General features: G+C 52.3%; 1 protein-coding gene across 1 annotated transcript; it reads right to left on the reverse strand.

Annotated features, from left to right (window-relative positions):
* Nucleotides 1–2,260: 2,260 nt before the first annotated feature.
* LOC112119186 (sialic acid-binding Ig-like lectin 13) lies at nucleotides 2,261–8,268 on the reverse strand. The gene is made up of 8 exons (XM_029913651.1): nucleotides 8,187–8,268; nucleotides 7,354–7,503; nucleotides 6,530–6,934; nucleotides 6,070–6,390; nucleotides 4,429–4,482; nucleotides 3,707–3,970; nucleotides 2,843–2,951; nucleotides 2,261–2,342 (listed from the first exon to the last, which is right to left on the reverse strand). Exons 1-8 carry the CDS (start codon nucleotides 8,266–8,268, stop codon nucleotides 2,261–2,263), a joined length of 1,467 nt encoding a protein of 488 aa, XP_029769511.1.
* Nucleotides 8,269–22,340: the final 14,072 nt, after the last annotated feature.

A 22,340-nucleotide genomic window follows, 5' to 3' on the forward strand; every position in this document is an offset into this window, starting at 1 on the left:
CTGCTCCAGCCGTCCCCACAAACAGTTCGACTCGCCGTTCCTTGGGCCGCTCCAACAGTCCCCACAAGGCTGTGTGCCGCTTGCTGCTCCTCCAGTCATCCCCACAAATTGCTCCGCCAGCTGCTTAGCAATATAGCTTCAGGCTCCCCCACTAGTTAACACAGCACTTTATAACTTTAACGCTTTTGTGATTTCAGCTCAGAGTAGGGGAGCCCCAGTGCTGGTGCACCATTGACCCAAAGTGAATTCAGCTTAGCAGCCTGTAACTAGACTCCTAATGGAATCAAAGATAGCTCTGACATTCAACAGTGGAGAGAGAAGACGGTGCAATTGGTGTTTCAAGTCCTCCAAGTGGGCCCATACCATCAGGTACAAACAAACAACCAATCCCAATCCTCTCTCTATTTATTGGGTTTTGTAACCCATGCCCCTGGTCAAGCAAGTGCTACTTAGGTAATGGTGAAGGACTCACTCAGTCCTTCTGTCATACAACAGTTCCACTGGCCTTGATTCACAGAATCAGGGTAACAAATCTTTATTCTTCCTACCCCAATGGCAGAGAAACTGGGGATACCACACCAGCCAAAGTAACCACTTTCAGTTGCTGTTGTTTCATGCCAGGCGAGTGGGTGTGCCTATGCAAACAAGATCAGCCCCTGGAGTTCTTTTCCACACTCGCCATAATTCACCACCAGATGTCAGGGTAGAGCTCATCCTGACTCTGCTTACATCTACATTGAATTCTCTGAGTAGTGAGTTCTAAAATGTTCTAACCTGTCCTGGCTGGAGTAATGATCATTATTACTGTTATCATCATATTGTGCTTTGACATTCATTATTTGAAGTGGTACAATCAAATAATAGTATCCTCCTAGAATGGAACTGTAGCTTGTACTCACTTTAGTAATGCCAGTTTAATAAACATTAGCTAAACACAGAACTATAGACCCTGCACAGATGAAGGTCGCTTATTTTCAAATTGTATTTTTAGTTATATCTGTAAATTCATTTAACATTTGCATGAAAATAACTGCAGCTCCAACTATGATATCAATAGCAATGATGGAGTCAAATGTTAGTGAGTCACATACATGATCGTGGTCGGTAAACAGAAATGCCAAAAGAATTAAAAAAATTAATTCCCTTTCTTAATACAAGAGAAAAAAAATCTTAATCACATATGTTAAAATTATGTTTTTAGTTAAAAATAATTGAAGAAAATAGAGGAGATAATGGCAGCAACACAGTGTGTCTGTTAGAGAAATTTTAATCTCTACTAAAGATAGTGTATCAAATGTGTGTCTCTGATATCTGCGTTAAAGCTCCAGAACTGATACCTCAAGGCTTGGGATTGGGAATATCTTGCTCTATTATCTCCTGATTGTTCTAAATTTACATATAAGCTTTAAATGTGGCTTTAATTGGCGTTTGTATATATCATTTCTTTCTTTATATAACAATCAGATACAGTGCTCCTGTCAGCTAATCCCTAAGTTTTTATCTGAAAAAACCCGAGAGTTTTCAGGTGCCTAAGTAGTCCCAGGAATCATGGCTAAATTTTCCTCCCCCCATCGCAAATCTGAACTGGTGCCCCCACACCGGGTGAGGCAGGAGTGGCCAGGGGGCTGCAGGAGGCTGTGGGCTCTGGTGAGATGCAGCCCACGTATGACAGCGCGAAGCCTTGAGCCACATGCCGAGCATCAGGCACCACAAGCCGCAGTAGCAGCACAGGAGGGTGGCAAAATCCCATGTGCCAGGCCCCTCGACTTCTCTGCTGCTGCTGGCGGTGGTGTTGCCTTCAGAGCTTGTTCCCGACCAGCCCCCGCCAGTATCAGGCCACCCTGCCAGTGCTTAATTTGAGCCACAGCTGAGCTCTGGCTTCTCTTTCAATAAAAATTAAACACCAACGCAGCCCAGCGGTGATGGGGGGGGGAGCCCGTGGGTGCCAGGACTGTTGGGGGGCAAAATACAAGTTCGCCCAGGGTGCCATTTTCCCTAAGGCTGGCCCTGGTCATCACCATCAGGGCAAGAAACAGATCATCTACTGCTCATATAAATATTACAGGCAGCTTCCACGTGCTTCCCAGGCCCATGGGTCTGAGCTGGAGGGGTAGGGAGGGGGCCAGGTACTGGGCTAAACGGGCCCGTTGGCCTCACCCAGGGTGGCAGTCCCCCCAGCTGAGGTCTCATTCTCTGTTTCCTCAGTCCCCTGAGATTCCAATTCCTTGTCGGCTCTTCCATGGCTGAGGTACGTCCCGATCTACACGCTGGACTCGGGCACTGTGAATTCCCTAGCCCCCGGCCTATCCTTCTTTCTGCTTCTAAGACAGCTGTAGGGTGTCCTGCAAAAGAGAGAAAGGGAGATTTTGGGGTATGTAAGTGGCTGGCAGTCAGGATAGATAGATAGATAGATAGATAGATAGATTAGATGATGGGTGGATGGGATGGTAGGTGAGCAGGTAGGTGGATGGGTGACTAGGTAGGTGGGCTGGGTGGTAGGTGGGTAGATGGGTACATAGGTTGGTGGGTAGGTAGTTAGTTGGGTAAGTGGGTAGATAGATAGGAGGTAGGGGGTATGTAGGTGGGTAGATCAGTAGGTGGGTAGGTCAGTGGGTGGTTGGGTAAGTGGGTTGGTAGCTAGGCGGGGCAGTAGGTAGATGGGTGGGTCAATGGGTACATAGGTAGGTGGGTGGGATAGTAGGTGTGTGGGTGAGTAGGATGGTAAGTTTGTAGGTAGGTAGCTAGGTGGGGTGGAAGGTTGGTAGATGGGTGGGTCAGTGGGTTGGTAGCTAGGTGGGTACATAGGTGAGTAGGTCGGCAGGTGGGTTGGTAGCTGAGTTACCGTCTGTAATACAGCAGGGTGAGGTAATAGGCCAGGAAGAATCCAGTCATCATGAAAACGAGTTTGCAGCTGATTTCGATGAATGCCCGACTGAGGTCACCTGTGGGAGCTAGAACAAGCCGAGAGTCTGGGATAGATCCCTGCAACCCCTGCCCGATCCAGCCAGCCCTCTCCCCCCTCTTCCCCAATCCCCTTCCAGCTGAGGGTGCTGTTAGCCTCATGCCTCTGGGTCCAGGAGCTGACCTGCAGGGCCTCCCATGAGCCCTTCGCAGCCAGGGGCTCCCCGTCCACCTGCCACTGGAGCCGGGGTGGGGGGTGGGAGCGAAGGGAGCAGCTGCAGCTGACGCTGGGCCACTGGAATTGGCAGGATGAGTTCAGCCCGGTCCCTGGCCGGGGGCTGTCCGGGGAGTGCAGGAGACACAGCAACAAATTAATAGCCCCTCGGGTTAACTCCTCTCACACCCGTGGCAGGGAGTTCTGTTGGTTAACCTCACTCACTCTCGACGAGCAGTTGGACCGTCCCCTGAGCAGAACTCTCCTCGTTGTGGGCCCAGCACCCGTACAGCCCCCCGTCCTCGGCCGTCACGTTGGGCAGGCACCCTTGAAGTTTCGGCCACCTCTCACCCAGCCCAGCGTAGCGGGGGGGTTGCTCATGACAGAGCAGGGGAACCGCAGGGAATCACCCTCCTGGGCCGTGAGCTGTGAGCGTCTCCCCTCTCCCCCCAGCACAGTGCCCCCCACTGACTCTCCACCCCACTCCCAACAGCACAGGACATGGACTCCCTGCCCTGCCCCCCGCAGCATAGCATGCCCCACTGACTCCCCTCCCCACTCCCTCTGGCACAGCGACCCCTAGCGCCTTACACTGCATGTGCACATGCAGGGCCCGGTTGGCTGACCCGTAGGAATTCTTCGCCCAGCACCAATACTCCCCAGCATCTCCTCTGCTGAGATTCGACAGCTCCAGGTGCCCGGCCCCTCCCTGGCCAGGGCTCAGGGACTCGTTCCCCTTGGCCCAGCTCAGGGTGGACTCGGTTCTGCTCCCAGCCTCACAGCGCAGGGTCAGGGAGTCGCCCTCCTGGGTCTCCAGAGACACGATGTCGCCCTCAGCTCCCCACACATCTGGCACTGGAAGAGACGAGCAGGTAGGTTAGGCCCCCACAGAGATCCCCCCCACAAGGCACCAAGATGCAGCCACCTCTGGGGTGGGACATGGGGGCTGGTTATACATCCATCTCCTCCCCGCTGCCCAGCACTGGCTAGTGCTGTCCTGGGGTCTGGAGACAGAGGGACCCGGGCCTGCTCCCTACACCACCCTCCCCACAGCCCTGCAGCTTCCTCGGCCTCCCCCTTCTGGGCACGGAGCAGCCTGGTCATGGGCGACATATGAACTGCCAGCTCAGGGAGGCTAGCCCCTGGCCCCGCCTCTTCTGCCTGAGGCCCCACCCCCAACGGAGCCTAGAGCCCCCTCACCGTGGACGCTGGTCCCTCACCCCACCCCAGGTGGCCAGAGAATCCCAGTCCCAGAGCACTGGGGGAGAGGGAGGCGCTCGCTGATTCCCGGGGCTCGCAGCGCTGCCTCTCACCGGGGCGTCCGTTCCTGGTCAGGATCCCGGTGATGTTGGGGGGCCCAGGCAGGTCTGTAAAACAAACCAGACAGGGGAGATCAGGGGGGCTGGAACGGCCCGGGGGGGGGGGGGTCGCTAGTGATCACTGAGCCTAGACATGGCCCCTTGCTGTGAGCTCAGCTGGGGGACGAGAAAGTCCCTGAAGTGACACAAGACCCGTGGGCGGGGAAGGGAAGCGACAGACCCGACTGAGCCCCACCCAAGAGGAACCCGACGGAACCCAGGGGCCGGGTTAGGGTCACGTCGGGGAACCAGAACCATGGGAAATGGAAAACCAAGGGACCAAAACCGGTGGGTCAAAATTGGGCCTAATTAGCGGAGGCACTAATGAGAGACCAGGCTGCTCCGGCCTGGGTACTGGGGCGAGTGTCACCATCTTGATGCCACCATCTGCTGGGCGCCCGGGCGTCCAGCGTCCTGCTTCCCAAATGTGTCCTCCCCGGGGGAGGGGCAGAGACAGGGATCTAAATATCCCTGCTGCCACCCCCAACCCAGACCCAGCCACCATCAGGGACATCAGACACCCTTGTCATGGGTCCTTTGCCTTCCCCCTCAGTTTGTCTCTCTCCAGCCCTCTCCTTTGCCCCTGGCCTTGGCTGGCCAGGCCTGGGTATTTTGCAGCCCAGCTGCACTCAGAGGGGTGTCTGAAATCAACACCTGGAACAGCTGGATGCTGATACTGGCTGGCCAGGCCTGGCAGGGTCCGTCCACGCTGCCCTCAAAGCCCCGCGGCGCCGAGCCTCAGAGCCTGGTCCATTGGGTCGGGCTCACGGGGTTCGGGCTGCGGGTCTTTGATTGCAGCGCGGACGTTTCCTCCGAGGTCTTTGTAGACGTTCGGGGTCGGGCTGGGGCCTGGGCTCAGACATGAGTGGGGGTTGGGGGGGCGGGGGCAGTTTCCTTCTAAATCTCCCTCCGGCTGAAGGGAACAAGGGCCGTCCTTACTGTGAAGCCTGATTTGATCCTTCACATCACAAAGGCGGCCGCTGATTTTCCCTGTGCCCTGGATCTGCAGCATGAGGGTCATGGGCCATTTAACGGGGGTTTGCCCTGGGGCAGGGCGGGCCGAGGTCTGTGGGCACCGAGCCCGGAGCATGTTTAGTGCTGGACAGCGACTGGGTCCCGTTAACACTCTGCCCCATATACAGCATCCATCCACTGATCCCAGCCAGGGGGGATCTCAGGGGGGAACTGGGGAGGCTGGTGTGATGGGGGGGGGGGAAATCCCAGCAATGGGGAACTAGAATGGGGGGGGGGGATCCCAGCACAGGAGGATTCTGTGGGCAGGGCAGGTCGGGGGTAGAGATGATCCCAGAAGAGAAGGGCCTGGGGGCCTGGGGGCCTGGGGGTGTGGAGGGAAGGGGGGAGCCATAGCCAAGGGGAGCAGGAAGGGGTGAAGATTCCAAGGGAGAAGGGGCTGCAAGGTGTGGAGGGAAGGGGTGTGGAATAGAATTGGCTGAGGGTGCATGGTGGGGGGTGGGGATCCCAGCACAGGGCTGAGTTGAGGGAGGGGTTGGAGGGCAGGGCTGGGGAGCCCAGGGGTGGGGATCCCAGCAGAGGGACCTGGGGGCTGGCGTGGAGGGGCTGGGTTTGGTCACTCACAGCCAATGTGGAGCCGGATGGTTCTGCGGGTGGAAGGTCCCTGTGCTGAGCTGTAGGTGACGTTGCAGATGAGCTCTTTGCCGTGGTCCCCCGGGGCAGGCGTGAAGCTGAGCGCGGAGCTGTGCGCCCAGGTGCCGTTCGCCAGTGGAGCTGAGACATTCCGGGCTGTGTCGCTGAACGGCCCCATCCAGGCAACTCGGGGAGGGGTCAAGGAGCATCGCCCGGGAGCTGTGCAGGTCACAGTCACCGGCTCCCCAGCCAGCAGCGTCCCTGGTGGCTCCCACGCCGGTGTGATCTGGATCTCTGGCTCCTCCGTCAGCTCTGAGACATGGGGAGAAGGGAGAGAATCACTCCGGGCCACGGGGCCTTTCCCCTCTAGGGGCGCGGCTCTGATCAGGCCCCAGGGCTGGGACTGGCTGGCCAAGGGGGGCTGATCAGCGGTGACTGTGGTTGCTCTTACCTGGCACCAAGATCTGTAGTGTAGGGTGAGTGTGATAGTAATTGGAGCGGTAACTGTATTTAAAGTCTCCTTTCTCAACTCTAAGGAAATATCTCCCTGCATCCATCCGTTGGGCATCACTGATTTGCAGGGAGCAGTTTCCGTGTGTCAGATCCCCCGTCAGCTGGAACCGGCTCTGGGTCTCCTGCGACACCCCCCGGCTGGGGTCACTGCTCGCCACAGGCAGATCCCAGTGCACATCAACCTGATCCTTGTACCAGTTTCTGAAGAGCTGGGCCGAGGGATTGTCGGTGTCAAACGAGGCTGGGTACGTGAAGGAGCAGGGGACTAGAACGCAGAGACCTTCCTGCACCGACACCAACTGCGGCACCTTGAGGGAATAACTAGACTCCAGGGACAGGGACCCTGCAGGGGATGCAGAGGAATTGAAATGGGACCCATAGAGAGCAGAGACCAACCCTGAGCTCCCCCCACCCAGCTGTGCCGGTGCCCCTCACTCCCGACCTGCAGCCCCCTGTGACCCCAGCCCCGAGCTCAACCCCCCTGCCCAGCTCTGCTGGTGCCCCTCACTCCCAACCTGCAGCCCCATGCGAGCCCAGCCCTGTGTCCTTGACCAAATCTCACTCCATTTAGTTTCCATCACTCCCTACAATGAGCCCCCTGCCCCCACTCCCTGTTGCTCAGCGCCCCCTAACACCACACTGGGGCATTGGGCTCCCCTCCCCTTCTGGCCAGTCTCCCCTCCAAGTTCTGGGACAGACCTGGCCCCGCTTAGTGCGGTTCTGCCCTCCCCTGCACTGGGGCTGCAGGTGCCACTTACTTACCCCTCCAGAGCAGGGTGAGGATCAGGACCCTCAGTGTGGCAGGACCCCCTGCTCTCCAGGGGGGGCCCTGAACTGGGAGCTCCCTTTCCCCGGCGTCATGCTGTGGCAGCAGGGCTCTGCCCATGGCTGGGGTGTCGGACTGGGACAGACCTAGAGACAGATGGAGGGTGGGAAGTGTGAGAGCAGAGGCTGTTTCACGGGGGAGACAGTTCTGCCTTGTGGACCATCAGTACTGCTGGGCTCTGCAGGGGGCTGATCTGGGGCTGCTGGCAGTGCAGTGACCCCCAAATCACCAGACGGTCCCGAGAGATTGTGGGCTAAAAAAATCCTTAAATTGGTGAAAAAACCTGAGATTTTCTCTAGAAATCATGAGATTGGGCAGAAAATCCTGAGATGGTGACAGAAGATGGTGGGAAGGCAGCGCTGCTCAGTGTCTGTTTGCTTCAGTCTTCCCACAAAAAACAACATGTGAACAGGAGACTAACGAAATTACCACGAACAACAAAAGGGAAGGGCTGCAGATCGGGATAAGTAAAGAACATGTCAGAGGCCTTCCGATGAAAGAGAATGAATTCAAATCAGTGGGGCAGAAGGAATTAGTGGAAGAAGTCTTGGAGTCACTGGCAATAGTATTTGCAAACTCATGGATGCCAGGAGAGGTCTCAGAAGATGGGAGAAGAGCTAACAGAGTGGCCATCTTTAAAAGGGGAAAAAGGAGGAGCCGGGGAATTGTAGACCAGTAAGCCTGACTTCAACACCTGGAACACTACTACAACAATGTATAAAACCTTCAATTTGTGAAGACGAGGGGGTGATCACCAGCATGGATTCACCGAGAACAAATTCTTCCAAACCAGCGTGATTTCCTTCTTTGATGAGGTACCTGGTTGGTGGCAGGGGGAAAGCAGTGGACATAATATACCTGGACTTCAGCAAGGCTTTTGACACAGTCCCACATGACATTCTCATAAGTAAGCTGGAGAAGAGATCTGAAGAAATTCAAATGTGAAATTGCAGAACTACTAACTGTGGTATGTAACCTATCATTTAAATTAGCTTCTGTACCAGATGACTGGAGGATAGCTAAGGTGACACCAATTTTTAAAAAAGGCTCCAGAGGTGATCCCAGCAATTAGAGGCCACGAAGACTAACTTCAGTGCCCAGCAAACTGTTTGAAACTAGAGTAAAGAAGAAAAATATCAGATGCATAGATGAACATGATTTGTTGCAGAAGAGTCAATATAGTTTTTGTAAAGGGAAATCATGCCTCACCAATCTACTAGAATTTTTTGAGGGAGTCAACAAGCATGTGGACAAGGATGACCTAGTCGATGTAGTGTACTTAGATTTTCAGAAATCCTTTGACAAGGTCCCTCACCAAAGGCTTGTAAGCAAAGTAAGCTGTCATGGGAGAAATGGCAAGGTCCTCTCCTGGACCAGTAATTGGTTAAAAAATAGAAAACAAAGGAATAAATGGTCAATTTTCACAGGGGAGACAGGTAAAGAGTGGTGTCCCCCAGGGGTCTGTATTGGGACCAGTGTTATCAACATATTCGTAAATGATATGGAAAAAGGATAAACAGTGAGGTGGAAAAATTTGCAGATGATACAAAACCACTCAAGATAGTTAAATTCAAAACTGATTGTGATGAGCTACAAAGGGATCTCACAAAACTGGGTGATTGTATAACAAAATGGCAGATGAAATTCAATGTTAATAAATGCAAAGTTATGCACATTGGGAAACATAATCCCAAATATACATACAAAATGGGGGGTGGGGGGGGGTCTAAATTAGCTGTTACCACTCAAGGAAGAGATCTGGGAGTCACTGTGGATAGTTCTCTGAAAACATCCACTCATTGTCAGCGGCCATCAAAAAAGTGAACAGAATGTTGGGAATCATTAAGAAAGGGATAGATAAGACAGAAAATAACATATTGCCTATATATAAATCCATGGTACACCCACATCTTGAATACTGCATGCAGTCCTGGTGGCCCTATCTCAAATTGGAATTGGAAAAGGTTCAGAAAGGGGAAACAGAAATGATTAGGGGTACGGAACAGCTTCCATATGAGGTAAGATTAATAAGACTGGGAAAGTTAAGCCTGGAAAGAGACGACTAAGGGGGGATATGATAGAGGTCTAATAAATCCTGACTGGTGTTGAGATAGTAAATAAGAAAGTGTTATTTACTCCTTCCCATAACACAAGAACTAGGTGTTACCGAATGAAATGAATCGGCAGCAGGTTTCAAGCAAACAAAGGGAAGTATTTCTTCACACAACGCACAATCAACCTGTGGAACTCCTTGCCTGAGGAGGTTGTGAAGGCCAAGACTATAATGGGGTTCAAAAAAGAACTAGATAAGTTCCTGGAGGACAGGTCTATCTACAGTTTTTAGCCAGTATGGGCAGGGATGGTGTCCCTAGCCTCTGTCTGCCAGAAGCTGGGATGGATCACTTGATGATTACCTGTTCTGTTCATTTTCTCTGTGGCACCTGGCATTGGCTACCTTCTGAAGACAAGATACTGAGCTAGATGGACCTTTGGTCTGAGCCAGTATGGTCGTTCTTATGGAGAAATGTGGCCTCATTGGAACTACCATTAAGTGGATACATAACTGGTTAAACAACCACAAACAATGAATAATTGTTAATGAAACGATGTTGGATTGGAGGGAGGTCCCAAGTGGGGTTCCACAGGGATTTGTTCTGGGTCCCATGTTGTTTAACATCTTTATCAATGACCTGGATGTAGGACTAGGGAGCAGACTGATCAAATCTGCAGATGACACAATGCTGGGGGGAGTTCCCAACACTTTGGAAGATGGCACTAAAATTCAGAGGGACCTCGATGAATTGGAGGACTGGGCTGTAGACAACACAATGAAATTCATGAAGGACAAATAGAAGGTGCTCCCCTTAGGGAAGAAAAACCAAGTGCACAAATACAGGGTGGGGAAGAACTGGCTTGGCAGCAGCACTGCTGAGAAGGAGGTGGGATTTGGGATGGATCACAACCTCAACATGAGTCAGCAATGCGATGCTGTTGCAAAAAAAATAATAATGCAATTTTACCAGAGGCAGAACAGGCAAGTCACAGGAGGTGACAGTACCACTCTATTTAGCTGTAGGATGGTGTCCAGTTTTGGTCACCAATGTATCTCAAGAATAACTCCCCAGCTGTGAGAGCAGTCGGACAATGGACCAGGGAGGTCATGAAAGCTCCTTCACTGGAGGGTTTCAAGAGGAGGCTGGACAGCATCTGTCTGGCATGGGTTAGACCCAACAAATCCTGCATCTTGGCAGGGGTTGGACTAGGTGACCCCCTGCGGTCCCTTCTCACCCTGTGGGTCTGTGATTCTAGGACTCACAAAAAATATCATGTGAATATCATGACACCCCCCCCTCCCCAAAATTCACTAAACATCCTGAGATTGGCTAAAAATTGTGAGATTTGCTCAAAGAATCCTGACATTGGCTCTTAAAATTCACAGATTTGTGCTTTGTCTCCGCACATCCCTTTGTTTGCTGCCCGTTGTCTCATCCCCCCCCCCCCTTGTGCAGTGAGTGGCTTGGTTCTGTAGGGACCCAGTGGAGCCGGATGGCCTGGAGGTGGGTAAAGTGTCCCTGGAGGGTGGGGGGAGAGTGCGGAGAGCTGATGGCTCCCCACTCTGCAGCCAGGGTGGGGCTCTAATGCTGTCATCCCTGCCCCACAGCTTTCTCCCCCACCCGCACTCCACCCTGCTTCTCCTGCAGCTGGAACTCTCCCCCCCCCATTAAAATGGTACTGGCCACTCCCTCCTCCCCACTTTTCTCAGAATGGTAAGGACCACTCCCCCCCCACCCTGCCACAGTCTTGTGAGAATAGTATGGGGCACCTCCTCTCCACCACTCACATGTGAAAATGGTATTGGCCACTCACACCTTCCCCCCTCCTCACCTGTTAATATGATTTGGGCTGCTCCTTCTTACTCCTTACTGACCTGTGAGAATGGTATGGGCCACTCACTCCTCTGCCCTCCTCCCCTATGAAAATGTTGTGGACTACTCACTCCTCACCCCTCCTTTCCTTTTAAAATGGTATGAGTCACTCCTCTCCTCCCTTTCCCCTTCTGTGCAAATGGTACGGGGCAATGGCTAGTTACACCCCCATGAAAATGGTACAGGCTGCTCCCCCTTTCCCTCCCCTACCTAAAAACTCTTCTCAGCTCCCTCCCCCACCCTAGTTCCACTCACCCCTAGATCTGCAGAGGGGGGGCGGCGCTTGGCCCCCTGACCCTGCAGCCCGGGTTCCCCAGGGTTTGTGACTCGGAGCCTGGGGAAGCGGCATGTACAGGAATGTGAAAGTAGAAGTGGGTGCAGACAGGAGGGGTTTGGGGGGAGATGCTCTCTCAGGAACCCCAGCACCAGCATCCTGCCGACTTCCCCTCCTTCTGGCTGGCCCTGCCCGCGGCTTCCCTGCAACAGGGGCAGGCTGCATATTGCTTGCGGGGCTGGAAATAGATCCCAGCAGTCCTGGCTCTGAGCCCCTCCTCACCTCAGTCTGCTCCCAGAGCTGGGATAGAGCCCAGGAGTCCTGACTCCCTGCCCCCCGTCCCAGCTCTATTACTGCTTTTTCCAGTCATACAATAATATTTGAACGCTAGCAGCTCACACCTCTTATCATATTGTACATGCTGCAAACGCTAATCACTCACCCCGAGCTGAGAGGCAGCCGCTTCTGGGGTGGGGCAGCTGGGGAACAGCCACACAGCGACACTGCCCAGGGGTTGCTCACCTGGAGCTAAGATGCGTCTGCCTCTGGGGTGAGGTGGCTGGGAAGAGCACACTGGAACAGCAGATGCCTGGTTAGGACAGCTAGTGAAGCCCGACTCCAATGGGAAGAGCCGGGTGCGTGTGAAGACCTGCCTGGGGCGGAGTTGGTGTGAGTGTCAGAGTGAGGGCTGCTGCAAAATGTGAGATTTCAAGACAGGAAGGGGAAGTCAGGGTGTGAAACTGGCCCTAGAATGTCTTACAGAAGCGATTTCCAGTAGCTGGAGATCTCATTTCATCAATGCAAGCGGGAGAATGTCACAGATACCAGCAGCTCCCACTGACAGCTGCCTTCCGGCCCCACCGCAGGGGGACTGGCTGGGGGTGGAGGGAATGGGGCATGGGACCTTTCCCCTCTAGGGGGCACTGGCTCCCATCTGCCTCAGGGTGGGGCATTGGCTGGTTCTGGGGGGTGGGAGTGGGACCAGGGGTCCTTCCCCTCTAGGGTCTCTCAGCAGGGGAGACGCCAGCAGATTGGAGCCGGTCCATTGAGCGCAGATGTTTGTTTTCTGTTTCTCTGTTCGTCAAACGCCTTCCAGGTCACTGAGTCTGGGGATTCCCTTGTGATGGGACCTGGGTCATCGTCTGCATCAGGAGAAGCAGCTGGATTCCGCAGCCCCCCACAGACTCTGGCCTTTGACTTAAGAGCTGAGACGCAGCTGAATCTGGCCTCTGTAAGGATCAGGCCTTCGTCTGCAGCCAGATTAAAAGAGCAACCGAGCAGCAGCCATTAACTGAGAAGTCACATTCCATCTCAATGACATTAAAACAATGTAAGATCAGGCTGTGAAGAAGGAGACCCCGTCCCAATGGTCCCCACTATCACCAGGAAAAGAAACAGATCTTAAGATGGTTAAAGAAAACTTCGTTTGATAGCATCTGTCCGTCAAAAAATCACTCATCAATAGTTGTGGTTGTAAAATCCTCATTTCTTTATTGCTTTGTCATTCTGGTCCCCACTTCCCTATTGTTTATCTGTATAGTCTCTGTCTGGTTCTTTAATTGTTTCTGTCTGTCACATATTTAATTTTTCTAGGTGTAAATTAATTCAGGTGGTGGCATAGGATTGGTTAAAGGATTATGTTACACTGTGTTAGGATTGGTTAGTAAATTATTAGTATAATGATTGGTTAAGGTACAGCTAAAAAGGACTCAAGTTTCACTCTATAAACTGGGGTCCAAAAGGAAGTTCTTTGGGTACCAACTCCAGGACACAGCGCCAAAGATCAGAGCTGCAGGACCTCAACACTCTGCCAATGACCCGTGCACAAACTGGAGTCCCCCAGATGGACCTGATCCTGACTGGCCATCAAGAAAAGTTCATCTATCTTATTGGGAGTGGTGAGCACTGTCTGTATAGCGTGTGCAGTCTGGTTTGGGTGATTGTTAATAAATAGAGATTAAGTAGGATATTTCTGTGTGAGGCTTTTTCACTGGTAAAAGGTCCCGCACACCTGCAGAAGTAGTGTACACCCGGAGCCCTGTGTATTGGGAAAGGATGTGGTTACTTAAATTGACCAGGTTAGTTACCCCTGACCCCTATGAATTGGGTATGGGTGGCCCTGAGCCCTACAAATTGGGTAAGGGTAGGACCTTTTTGCCTGGAGCCCTACAAGTTGGGAAAAGGTGGGGTGCCCTAGCATGTGCAGGTAACACCCTGGTTCTTGGGGGCTGTTTACACAGGGACCTCTCCCCAGTGCTGAGATGTGGCTGCCTCTGGGGTGGGGCAGGGGGGCTGTTTATACAAGGACTCCTTGCCCAGCGTTGAGATACAAAGAAACACAGTGCCCCCCGGGGACATTGGGACCAGCCCTGATGGCCGGGTCCTCCCAAGTCTCCCACCCCAGCCAGACCCTGGTCCGCTCTGCCCCTGGCCAGTGGCACATCAGCTCTGCCCCCGTGACTGTGGGCACCGGCAGCTGTTCTGGGAGGCTGGTTGCTGAGTGAATGTTGCACAACAGGAAGTTTCCAGTTGGTGAGTTTGCTCCACCTCCGTCCAGTCGGCCCCTGTTCGGGGCTGGGCGAGAGCCATGGAGAGCAGGTGAGAGGGTCCCATTGAACACTGGGGAGCGTCCGCTTGGACACACGTCCCCAGCCAGTGGTGGAAGGGGCGAGCCCGGGGAAGATTCCTGCTGGGACTGTGGCTGCCGGGTCTAGTGGGTTATAACTCGCTGCGCTGGATCCATGCGGATCAGGGCAGACCCCTGGTCCTTTGGGTGAGAGCCAGGGCAGGAACCCCAGTGTCCGGGCCGGCCCCTAGCTTGGTGTGGTACATTCTGCCTCTGGTTAATCCCCATTTGGTTTTGCTTTCTTTTTATTAGCTGCCCGGGAGGTTTCCCTCCGTTGCTGTTAAACAGATGCCCCACCTGGGAATGGCTGCATTTCAGCGCCAGCTGGGTAATGGATCCTTATATAAACAGCCCCCACGCCCCACCCCAGAGGTGACCCCATCTCAGCTCTGGGCAAGGGATCTTTGTGCATTGTATTGAGCTCAGTATTTGACTCGTGTGTTTTTTCTGGGAATTTCTTGGGAATTACAAGGTTCAGATGCAGGAAAAAAAGAGATTCACTGGGAAACCTTGGAACTGCCAGGTCGAGACTGAAACCTGACATGGCTGATAACATGGAGATCATGGTGACTAGGGTCCATCTCTTACTGATATAGGAGGGCAAGTGTTAATTACCAGTCATTATTTATCTATCTATCTATCTATCTATCCACTCATCCCTCATCTATCTATCATCTATCTAATTATCTATCTATCTATCTTAATAATTCAAATGTCTGTTTTTTTCTGTGTCCCCAACTCAGATAGTGGGATAGTTTTTGTGAAAAATTCCTAGTCAGTGAATTTTTTCCAGTGATCATTAGTTTTAAATGGCCAAGATCTCTGCGAAACCTTTCTAAAAACCAAAAAAACCTGTGATTAACTTTTAGGAAATGGAACATTTGCACAAAACTTTTATTTTAAAAACAACCTGTGATGAAGTGTGGGATTTTGTTACTGTTTTGCATGAATACTGTGTGTGCCTCAGTTTCCGTGTGTGCTGTGTATGTAACGAGGGGTTGGCAGAGGGGGATTGTGGTTTCAGAGGGCCAGGTGTGACCTTACCTAGCAGCCAGGACCGCGGACACTGGCCTGGACAGTGTGGAACTTAGCAACCAGTGGCCTGGAGGCCCAGCCCATCTTGGGAGCCAGCCAGTTCTGGCCTGTGGGAGGACAAAGGCCAGAGGAGAGATGGCCCCAGAAGGAAGCCGGTTCTGGCCAGTTGGGGAACAAAGGATGGAAGAGAGAGCACTCAGGTGACCTGTTTGCCCAGGAACAAAGGCAAATGGTGGAGGCGGGGCTGGTGGGGGAGGAGATATGGGGGGCTCAGCTGGAAGGAGATCGCTTCTGGACTGGAGACAAAGAGGGGCCTGAGCCACCTGGACAGGGTCAAACCCAGCTGGACGGTGCTGAGACTGGCCAGGCTTGAGGGCCCTGAGAACTGCCTGTGCTTGGTTCAAACGTTCAATAAATCTCCTGTGTTACACTGGCTGAGAGTCACTGCAGGGTAGAGATCAGGGGGTGTTGCTCCCTTTGAGGGTGAAGGCCGTGGGGGCACAGAGCGAGGAGACTCTCTGAGGGGGCCCACAGCGAGAGATAGGCAGGCTGAAGGCTTGGAGAGGTGCAGTTCCAGCAAGCGCTGGAGCCCAGAGCTTATCCCTCCAGAGTGCGTGTGACCCCGAGAAGGGCTGTCACACTTAAGGGGAGTCCTTCCAGGGACCTTACACAGCCGAGAGAGCCTGGGACCTTGGAGTCTGTGACACAACCCAGATCTGGTGTAATAGGTTTAATACAACAAATAAAACATAATTAGCATCATTATATAAAATATATCCTAAAATAATAGTCAACGTATGTATATACCCAGTGTATGTGTGTGCGCACTGTCTATATGTACTCTCTCTCTCTGTATATATGTATACACACATACACATATATATTACATTAGCATTAAACTGAGCATAATTTGATATATTCTCTATATAAACTTTGTGTGTATATATATGTGTGTGTAGGTATATAACATAAAAGTAGATATAGATACACATACACACACCCACATATATATATACATACACATAGAGACAGAGAAAGAGAGAGAGAAAGAAGTATATATCTACATTAAAATATTGAACACAATCGATTCAGCATTTCTCAAAGACTGAATACTTACTTTCATGCTAAGTTTATGTCTGGCTTTGTGTAACTGCGCCACCTGGTGGTTCCCTTAGAACAGCCTGTTCCTCCCATCCCATCTCTCCTATCCAGGATTCTTTGCCCAGAGCCCAGACGTGGGCCTGAGGATCCCAGAATCAGTGTAAGCCTAAGTGGGTCTCTGCTCCTCGTCACAGGTATCCCACCACTGTCAAGCAAGCCAGCCAGTCCCCCACCCTGGGGTGGATCCAACCTATCGCCCACAAGAGGTCAAAGGCCCAGTGGCCCATTCCCCGCCCGGCTAGTGACTTGAAACAAAACTTTGTCAAAATTTGTAGCAAACTGAAAACTGTTTGGGTCTGTCATAAACATAGAGATAAGGGTAACATAAAATCCCTCCTGGGAAGCTGTACTAAATCACTTTACCTGTAAGGGGTTAAGAAACTCAAATAACCTGGTTGGCACCTGACCAAAAGGACCAATAAGGAAAGAAGATACTTTCAAATCTGGGGCGGGGAGGTTTTGTTTGTGTTCTCTTTGTTTGCGCCCTCTCTGGATGGAGAGAGCGACCAGGCAAGTAAAAGATCTCCTGAAAACATACCTGAAATGATCCATCTAAGATTACAAAAGTTGTACGTAAGGGCAAGGAAATGAGTTAGGTTATCTTTTGTCTTAACTTGTGAATTTTCCCTATGCTAAGAGGGAGTTTTATTCCTGTTTTATAACTGTGAAGCTGAGTCCAGAGAGGAGTCCTGCAGCCTAGAGATCGGGGGACGTTGCTCCCTCTGGTAGCAGGGAACTCGGGGGTGCAGAGCGAGGGGACTCCCTGAGGGGGCCCAGGCAGAGCCAGGCTGCTGAAGGTTCAGAGGTGTGGTCCCAGGAGGCGGCACGGCCAAGAGCCTAACCCCACAGGGGAGTGCACCCCCAAGACGGGCTGTCACCCTGAAGGGGGTTCCTCCCAGGGGCAGTACGAAGCCGAGAGAGCCCCGGCCTGGGAGTCCGGGACAGCTTGGGGTCCCTGCCCGGTTGGGTTGAATTGGTGTAGACAGCGAAGGAGCTGGAACCCACTGAAGCATCCCAGGGACGGGACTCAGGAAAACCCTGAGGTGGAGGAGAGGCCGAGGGGCCGGATGTCTCAAGGGGACATCAGAGACTGGAGATGTGGTCGCTGCAGGCAGAGAGGGCAGGAGTGCAGGGCCCAAAGACACAGGAAATCTTGGGCCAGGAGAACCCCAAAAGGTATGTGACGGGTTGGATCACAGAAACCACCTTGGGGCTGCCAACTGATGTGCCAAGACTACTTCTGCCCCTGCTTTCCCTGCCAGCTTGGGACTCCAGCACCCTGTCTTGTTGAGGCAGACACGCCAGTCTGCTCCAACACAGACCCAGGGTCTGAACCACATGCCCCAAAGCTGCAGACTTAACTGAAAGCAGCTTACAGAAGTGTTCCTGTCTTTAACACTCAGATACCCAACTCCCAGTGGGGTCCAAACCCCAAATAAATCTGTTTTACCCTGTATAAAGCTCATACAGGGTAAACTCATAAATTGTTCGCCCTCTAAAACACTGATAGAGAGATATGCATAGCTGTTTGCCCCCCCTCCCCAGGTATCAATACATACTCTGGGTTAATTAATAAGTAAAAAGTGATTTTATTAAATACAGAAAGTAGGATTTAAGTGGTTCCAAGTAGTAACAGACAGAACAAAGTGAATTATCAAGCAAAATAAAATAGAACACGCAAGTCTATGTCTAATACAGTATGAAAACTGAATACGGATAAAAACCTCACCCCTCAGAGGAATTCCATTAAGCTTCCTTTTACAGCTTAGTTTCCTTCTAGTCTGGGTCCAGAAATCACTCACACCCCCTGTAGTTACTGTCCTTCATTCTTAGTACTGTCTTAGCTATCTCTTTAGCCAGCTGAAGACAAAATGGAGGTGTCTCCCAGGGAGGTAAATAGACTTTCTCTTGTGGGTGGAGACCCCCTCCTCTCTCCTATGCAAAGTCCAGCTCCAAGATGGAGTTTTGGAGTCACATGGGCAAGTCACATGTCCATGCATGACTCAGTTTTTACTGGCATCAGCCATGGTTTACATGCTACTTTACAGGTAGACTTCTTATGTGGATTGGAGCCTTCCAAGATTCATTGTCTTTATGTGTTTCTTGATTGGGCACTTAATTTGCACATTCCTTTCTCAAGTAGCTGACCAAATGCTTTACTAAGGCTACTTAGAAATCAAGCAAGTACACAGCCAATATTCATACATTCGAATACAACAATGACACATGCATACAAATAGGATGAATAGATTCAGTAGATCATAACCTTTAGATAGATATGTTACATGGCATATGTAGCATAAAATGTATCAGAGGGGTAGCCGTGTTAGTCTGAATCTGTAAAAAGCAACAGAGGGTCCTGTGGCACCTTTGAGACTAACAGAAGTATTGGGAGCATAAGCTTTCGTGGGTAAGAACCTCACTTCTTCAGATGCAAGTAATGGAAATCTCCAGAGGCAGGTATAAATCAGTGTGGAGATAACGAGGTTAGTTCAATCAGGGAGGGTGAGGTGCTCTGCTAGCAGTTGAGGTGTGAACACCAAGGGAGGAGAAACTGCTTCTGTAGTTGGATAGCCATTCACAGTCTTTGTTTAATCCTGATCTGATGGTGTCAAATTTGCAAATGAACTGGAGCTCAGCAGTTTCTCTTTGGAGTCTGGTCCTGAAGTTTGTTTGCTGTAAGATGGCTACCTTTACATTTGCTATTGTGTGGCCAGGGAGGTTGAAGTGTTCTCCTACAGGTTTTTGTATATTGCCATTCCTGATATCTGACTTGTGTCCATTTATCCTCTTGCGTAGTGACTGTCCAGTTTGGCCAATGTACATAGCAGAGGGGCATTGCTGGCATATGATGGCATATATAACATTGGTGGACGTGCAGGTGAATGAGCCGGTGATGTTGTAGCTGATCTGGTTAGGTCCTGTGATGGTGTTGCTGGTGTAGATATGTGGGCAGAGTTGGCATCGAGGTTTGTTGCATGGGTTGGTTCCTGAGTTAGAGTTGTTATGGTGCGGTGTGTGGTTGCTGGTGAGAATATGCTTAAGGTTGGCAGGTTGTCTGTGGGCGAGGACTGGCCTGCCTCCCAAGGTCTGTGAAAGTGAGAGATCATTGTCCAGGATGGGTTGTAGATCACTGATGATGCGTTGGAGAGGTTTAAGCTGAGGACTGTAGGTGATGGCCAGTGGAGTTCTGTTGGTTTCTCTTCTGGGCCTGTCTTGTAGCAGAAGGCTTCTGGGTACACGTCTGGCTCTGTTGATTTGTTTCTTTAATTCCTTGTGTGGGTATCGTAGTTTTGAGAATGCTTGGTGAAGATCTTGTAGGTGTTGGTCTCTGTCTGAGGGGTTGGAGCAGATGCGATTGTACCTCAGTGCTTGGCTGTAGACGATGGATCGTGTGGTGTGACCGGGGTGGAAGCTGGAGGCATGAAGGTAGGCATAGCGGTCGGTGGGTTTTCGGTATAGGGTGGTGTTAATGTGGCCATCGCTTATTTGTACGGTGGTGTCTAGGAAGTGGACCTCCCGTGTAGATTGGTCCAGGCTGAGGTTGATGGTGGGGTGGAAGCTGTTGAAATCATGGTGGAATTCTTCCAGGGTCTCTTTCCCATGGGTCCAGATGATGAAGATGTCATCAATATAGCGTAGGTAAAGAAGGGGCATGAGTGGACGAGAGCTGAGGAAGCGTTGTTCGAGGTCAGCCATAAAAATGTTGGCATATTGTGGGGCCATGCGGGTGCCCATAGCGGTGCCACTGGTCTGGAGGTATATATTGTCACCGAATTTGAAATAATTGTGCGTGAGGATAAGGTCACAGAGCTCAGCAATAAGTTGTGCTGTGTCATCATCAGGGATACTGTTCCTGACAGCTTGTATTCCATCTGTGTGTGGGATGTTTGTGTAGAGAGCCTCTACATCCATGGTGGCTAGGATGGTGTTTTCTGGGAGGTCACCAATGCATTGTAGTTTTCTCAGGAAATCTGTGGTGTCACGGAGATAGCTGGGAGTGCTGGTGGCGTAGGGTCTGAGTAGGGAGTCCACATATCCAGACAGTCCTTCAATGAGAGTGCCAATGCCCGAGATGATGGGGCGTCCAGGATTTCCAGGTTTGTGGATCTTAGGTAGTAGATAGAATAACCCCGGTCGGGGCTCTAAGGGTATGTTGATTTGTTCCTGTGTTAGTGTAGGGAGTGTCCTCAACAAATGGGGTGGGCCCCTCTTACCCCCATAGGGAGTGGACGGGGTAGTCAATGGGGAGACATTCGGGTGGTGGGGAGATTCTGGGAGCGACACTCTTGTCGGGGTGGGCAGAACCAGCAGGGCAATATGGCTGCCTGCCAGGTTGTCTTGCCCAGAAGTGCGAGAGCCCAAATCTCCGTCTTCCAGATGCAGGGCTCAGGAGAGGGCTCAGTCTGCAGGGCGGGTGGGCGGGGCAGGGCAGAGCCCAGTGGGACAGTCATCACCTCATCCCCATTGAAGTAGATGGAAGGCGGGTCCAGGGGCAGTGGGACAAGGGCGCAGAGGTGATGCTGACATGTCCAAGGTGGTGGACCCGGATCAGGTAGTGCCTAATACATACCTAACCCTTAGGGGGGGGTTGGACCCCCAGTTAACATACCTGTAGCGAGGATCCATGTGAAATGCAGGGCCAAGGGCAGCCCAACAAACATTGGGGTGCAGGATCAGTTACCTGTGAAATTTCTGAAGAGGGATGGTTTGGAGAACTGGCCCGACGGTGCTCTGGCCCTTGCCTGTGGCTGGAGCCAGTAAGGGTCGCTCAGCCCGGCCCCAGGGATCTACAGCAGGGGACGTGGAACATCCAATGAGGGAAGTGAGTTACTAGGGACAGGGCTTGACAGGACTGAGACCGAGGCTTTGTCCTGAGGTGGGGAAATTGAGCCACAGCCAATGGGTGCTGAGGGCCCCAACCCAGCAGCTGAATTCCAGCCAAGGAGCAGAAGGATCTCTCCTGGGAGAAGCTGAGGGTCCTTGTGGGCCACAGTGCTGCAAGACCCTGGGGGAGGACTGCAGGGAAAGATCCCTGTGAGAGAAGGGATACAGTACCAGGGAAGGGCTCCCCGATGGTAAACTGAACCTTGTGGGATCAAGCAGAAGCTGGTGGTCCCCCAGGAGTGTCATGGCCAGGTGTTGTACCTGGCCCCCGATGTCCCTCTCTCTAGACATCAGGGGATCCAGGGCACCCGGCAAAGGCTGCTGCAGAACTTCACAGGAATTCACAGGGGTCCCCTGTTTTGAGTTGTTGTATGGCAGGAGAGGGAGGGGACCCCTGGACTTTATGTGGGACAAATGGAGGGGGAGAGAGAAGATGAATGGGGAAGCAGGACTGGAGTACATACTATTGTTCCGAAGAAGGATCATAGAGTTCACTGCTTTTGCCAGGGAGAGTTGAGCCAGGGCCCAAGGGAAGCAGGAGGTCTGGCACAATTGCGTGCCAGCTCCTATGGCAATGTGGAGCAGGAGTAGGGTTGTCAGGTGTCCAGTTTTCAGTATCCCCTCCCAAACCCCAACCCTCTGCCTCAGCCCAGAGCCCCATCCCATACTCCAACCCTTTGGCTCCACCCCCCCAACCTGGAGCCCCCTCCTGCATGCAAAATCCCTCATCTCTGGCCCCACCCCAAAGCCTGCACCCCCAGCCGGAGCCCTCACCCCCTCCCACACCCCAACCCCCTGAGCCAGTCTGGTGAAAATGAGTGAGTGACAGAGGGAGGCAGGGATGGAGTAAGAGGGGGCGGGGCCTGAGAGAAGGGGCAGGGTAGGGCAAGGATGTTTGGTTTTGTGTGAGTAGAAAGTTGGCAACCCTAACCAGGAGAGGGGTCTCAGCTCAGTGCGGAGGGAGCCTGGGATGGGTCCCGTGAGTGTGCTGGAGCTGCCCAGTCGGGCTCACAG

The sequence above is a fragment of the Terrapene carolina genome, unplaced genomic scaffold (genome assembly GCF_002925995.2).
Source record: "Terrapene carolina triunguis isolate 2854851 unplaced genomic scaffold, T_m_triunguis-2.0 Scaffold771, whole genome shotgun sequence".
NCBI lineage: Eukaryota > Metazoa > Chordata > Testudines > Emydidae > Terrapene > Terrapene triunguis.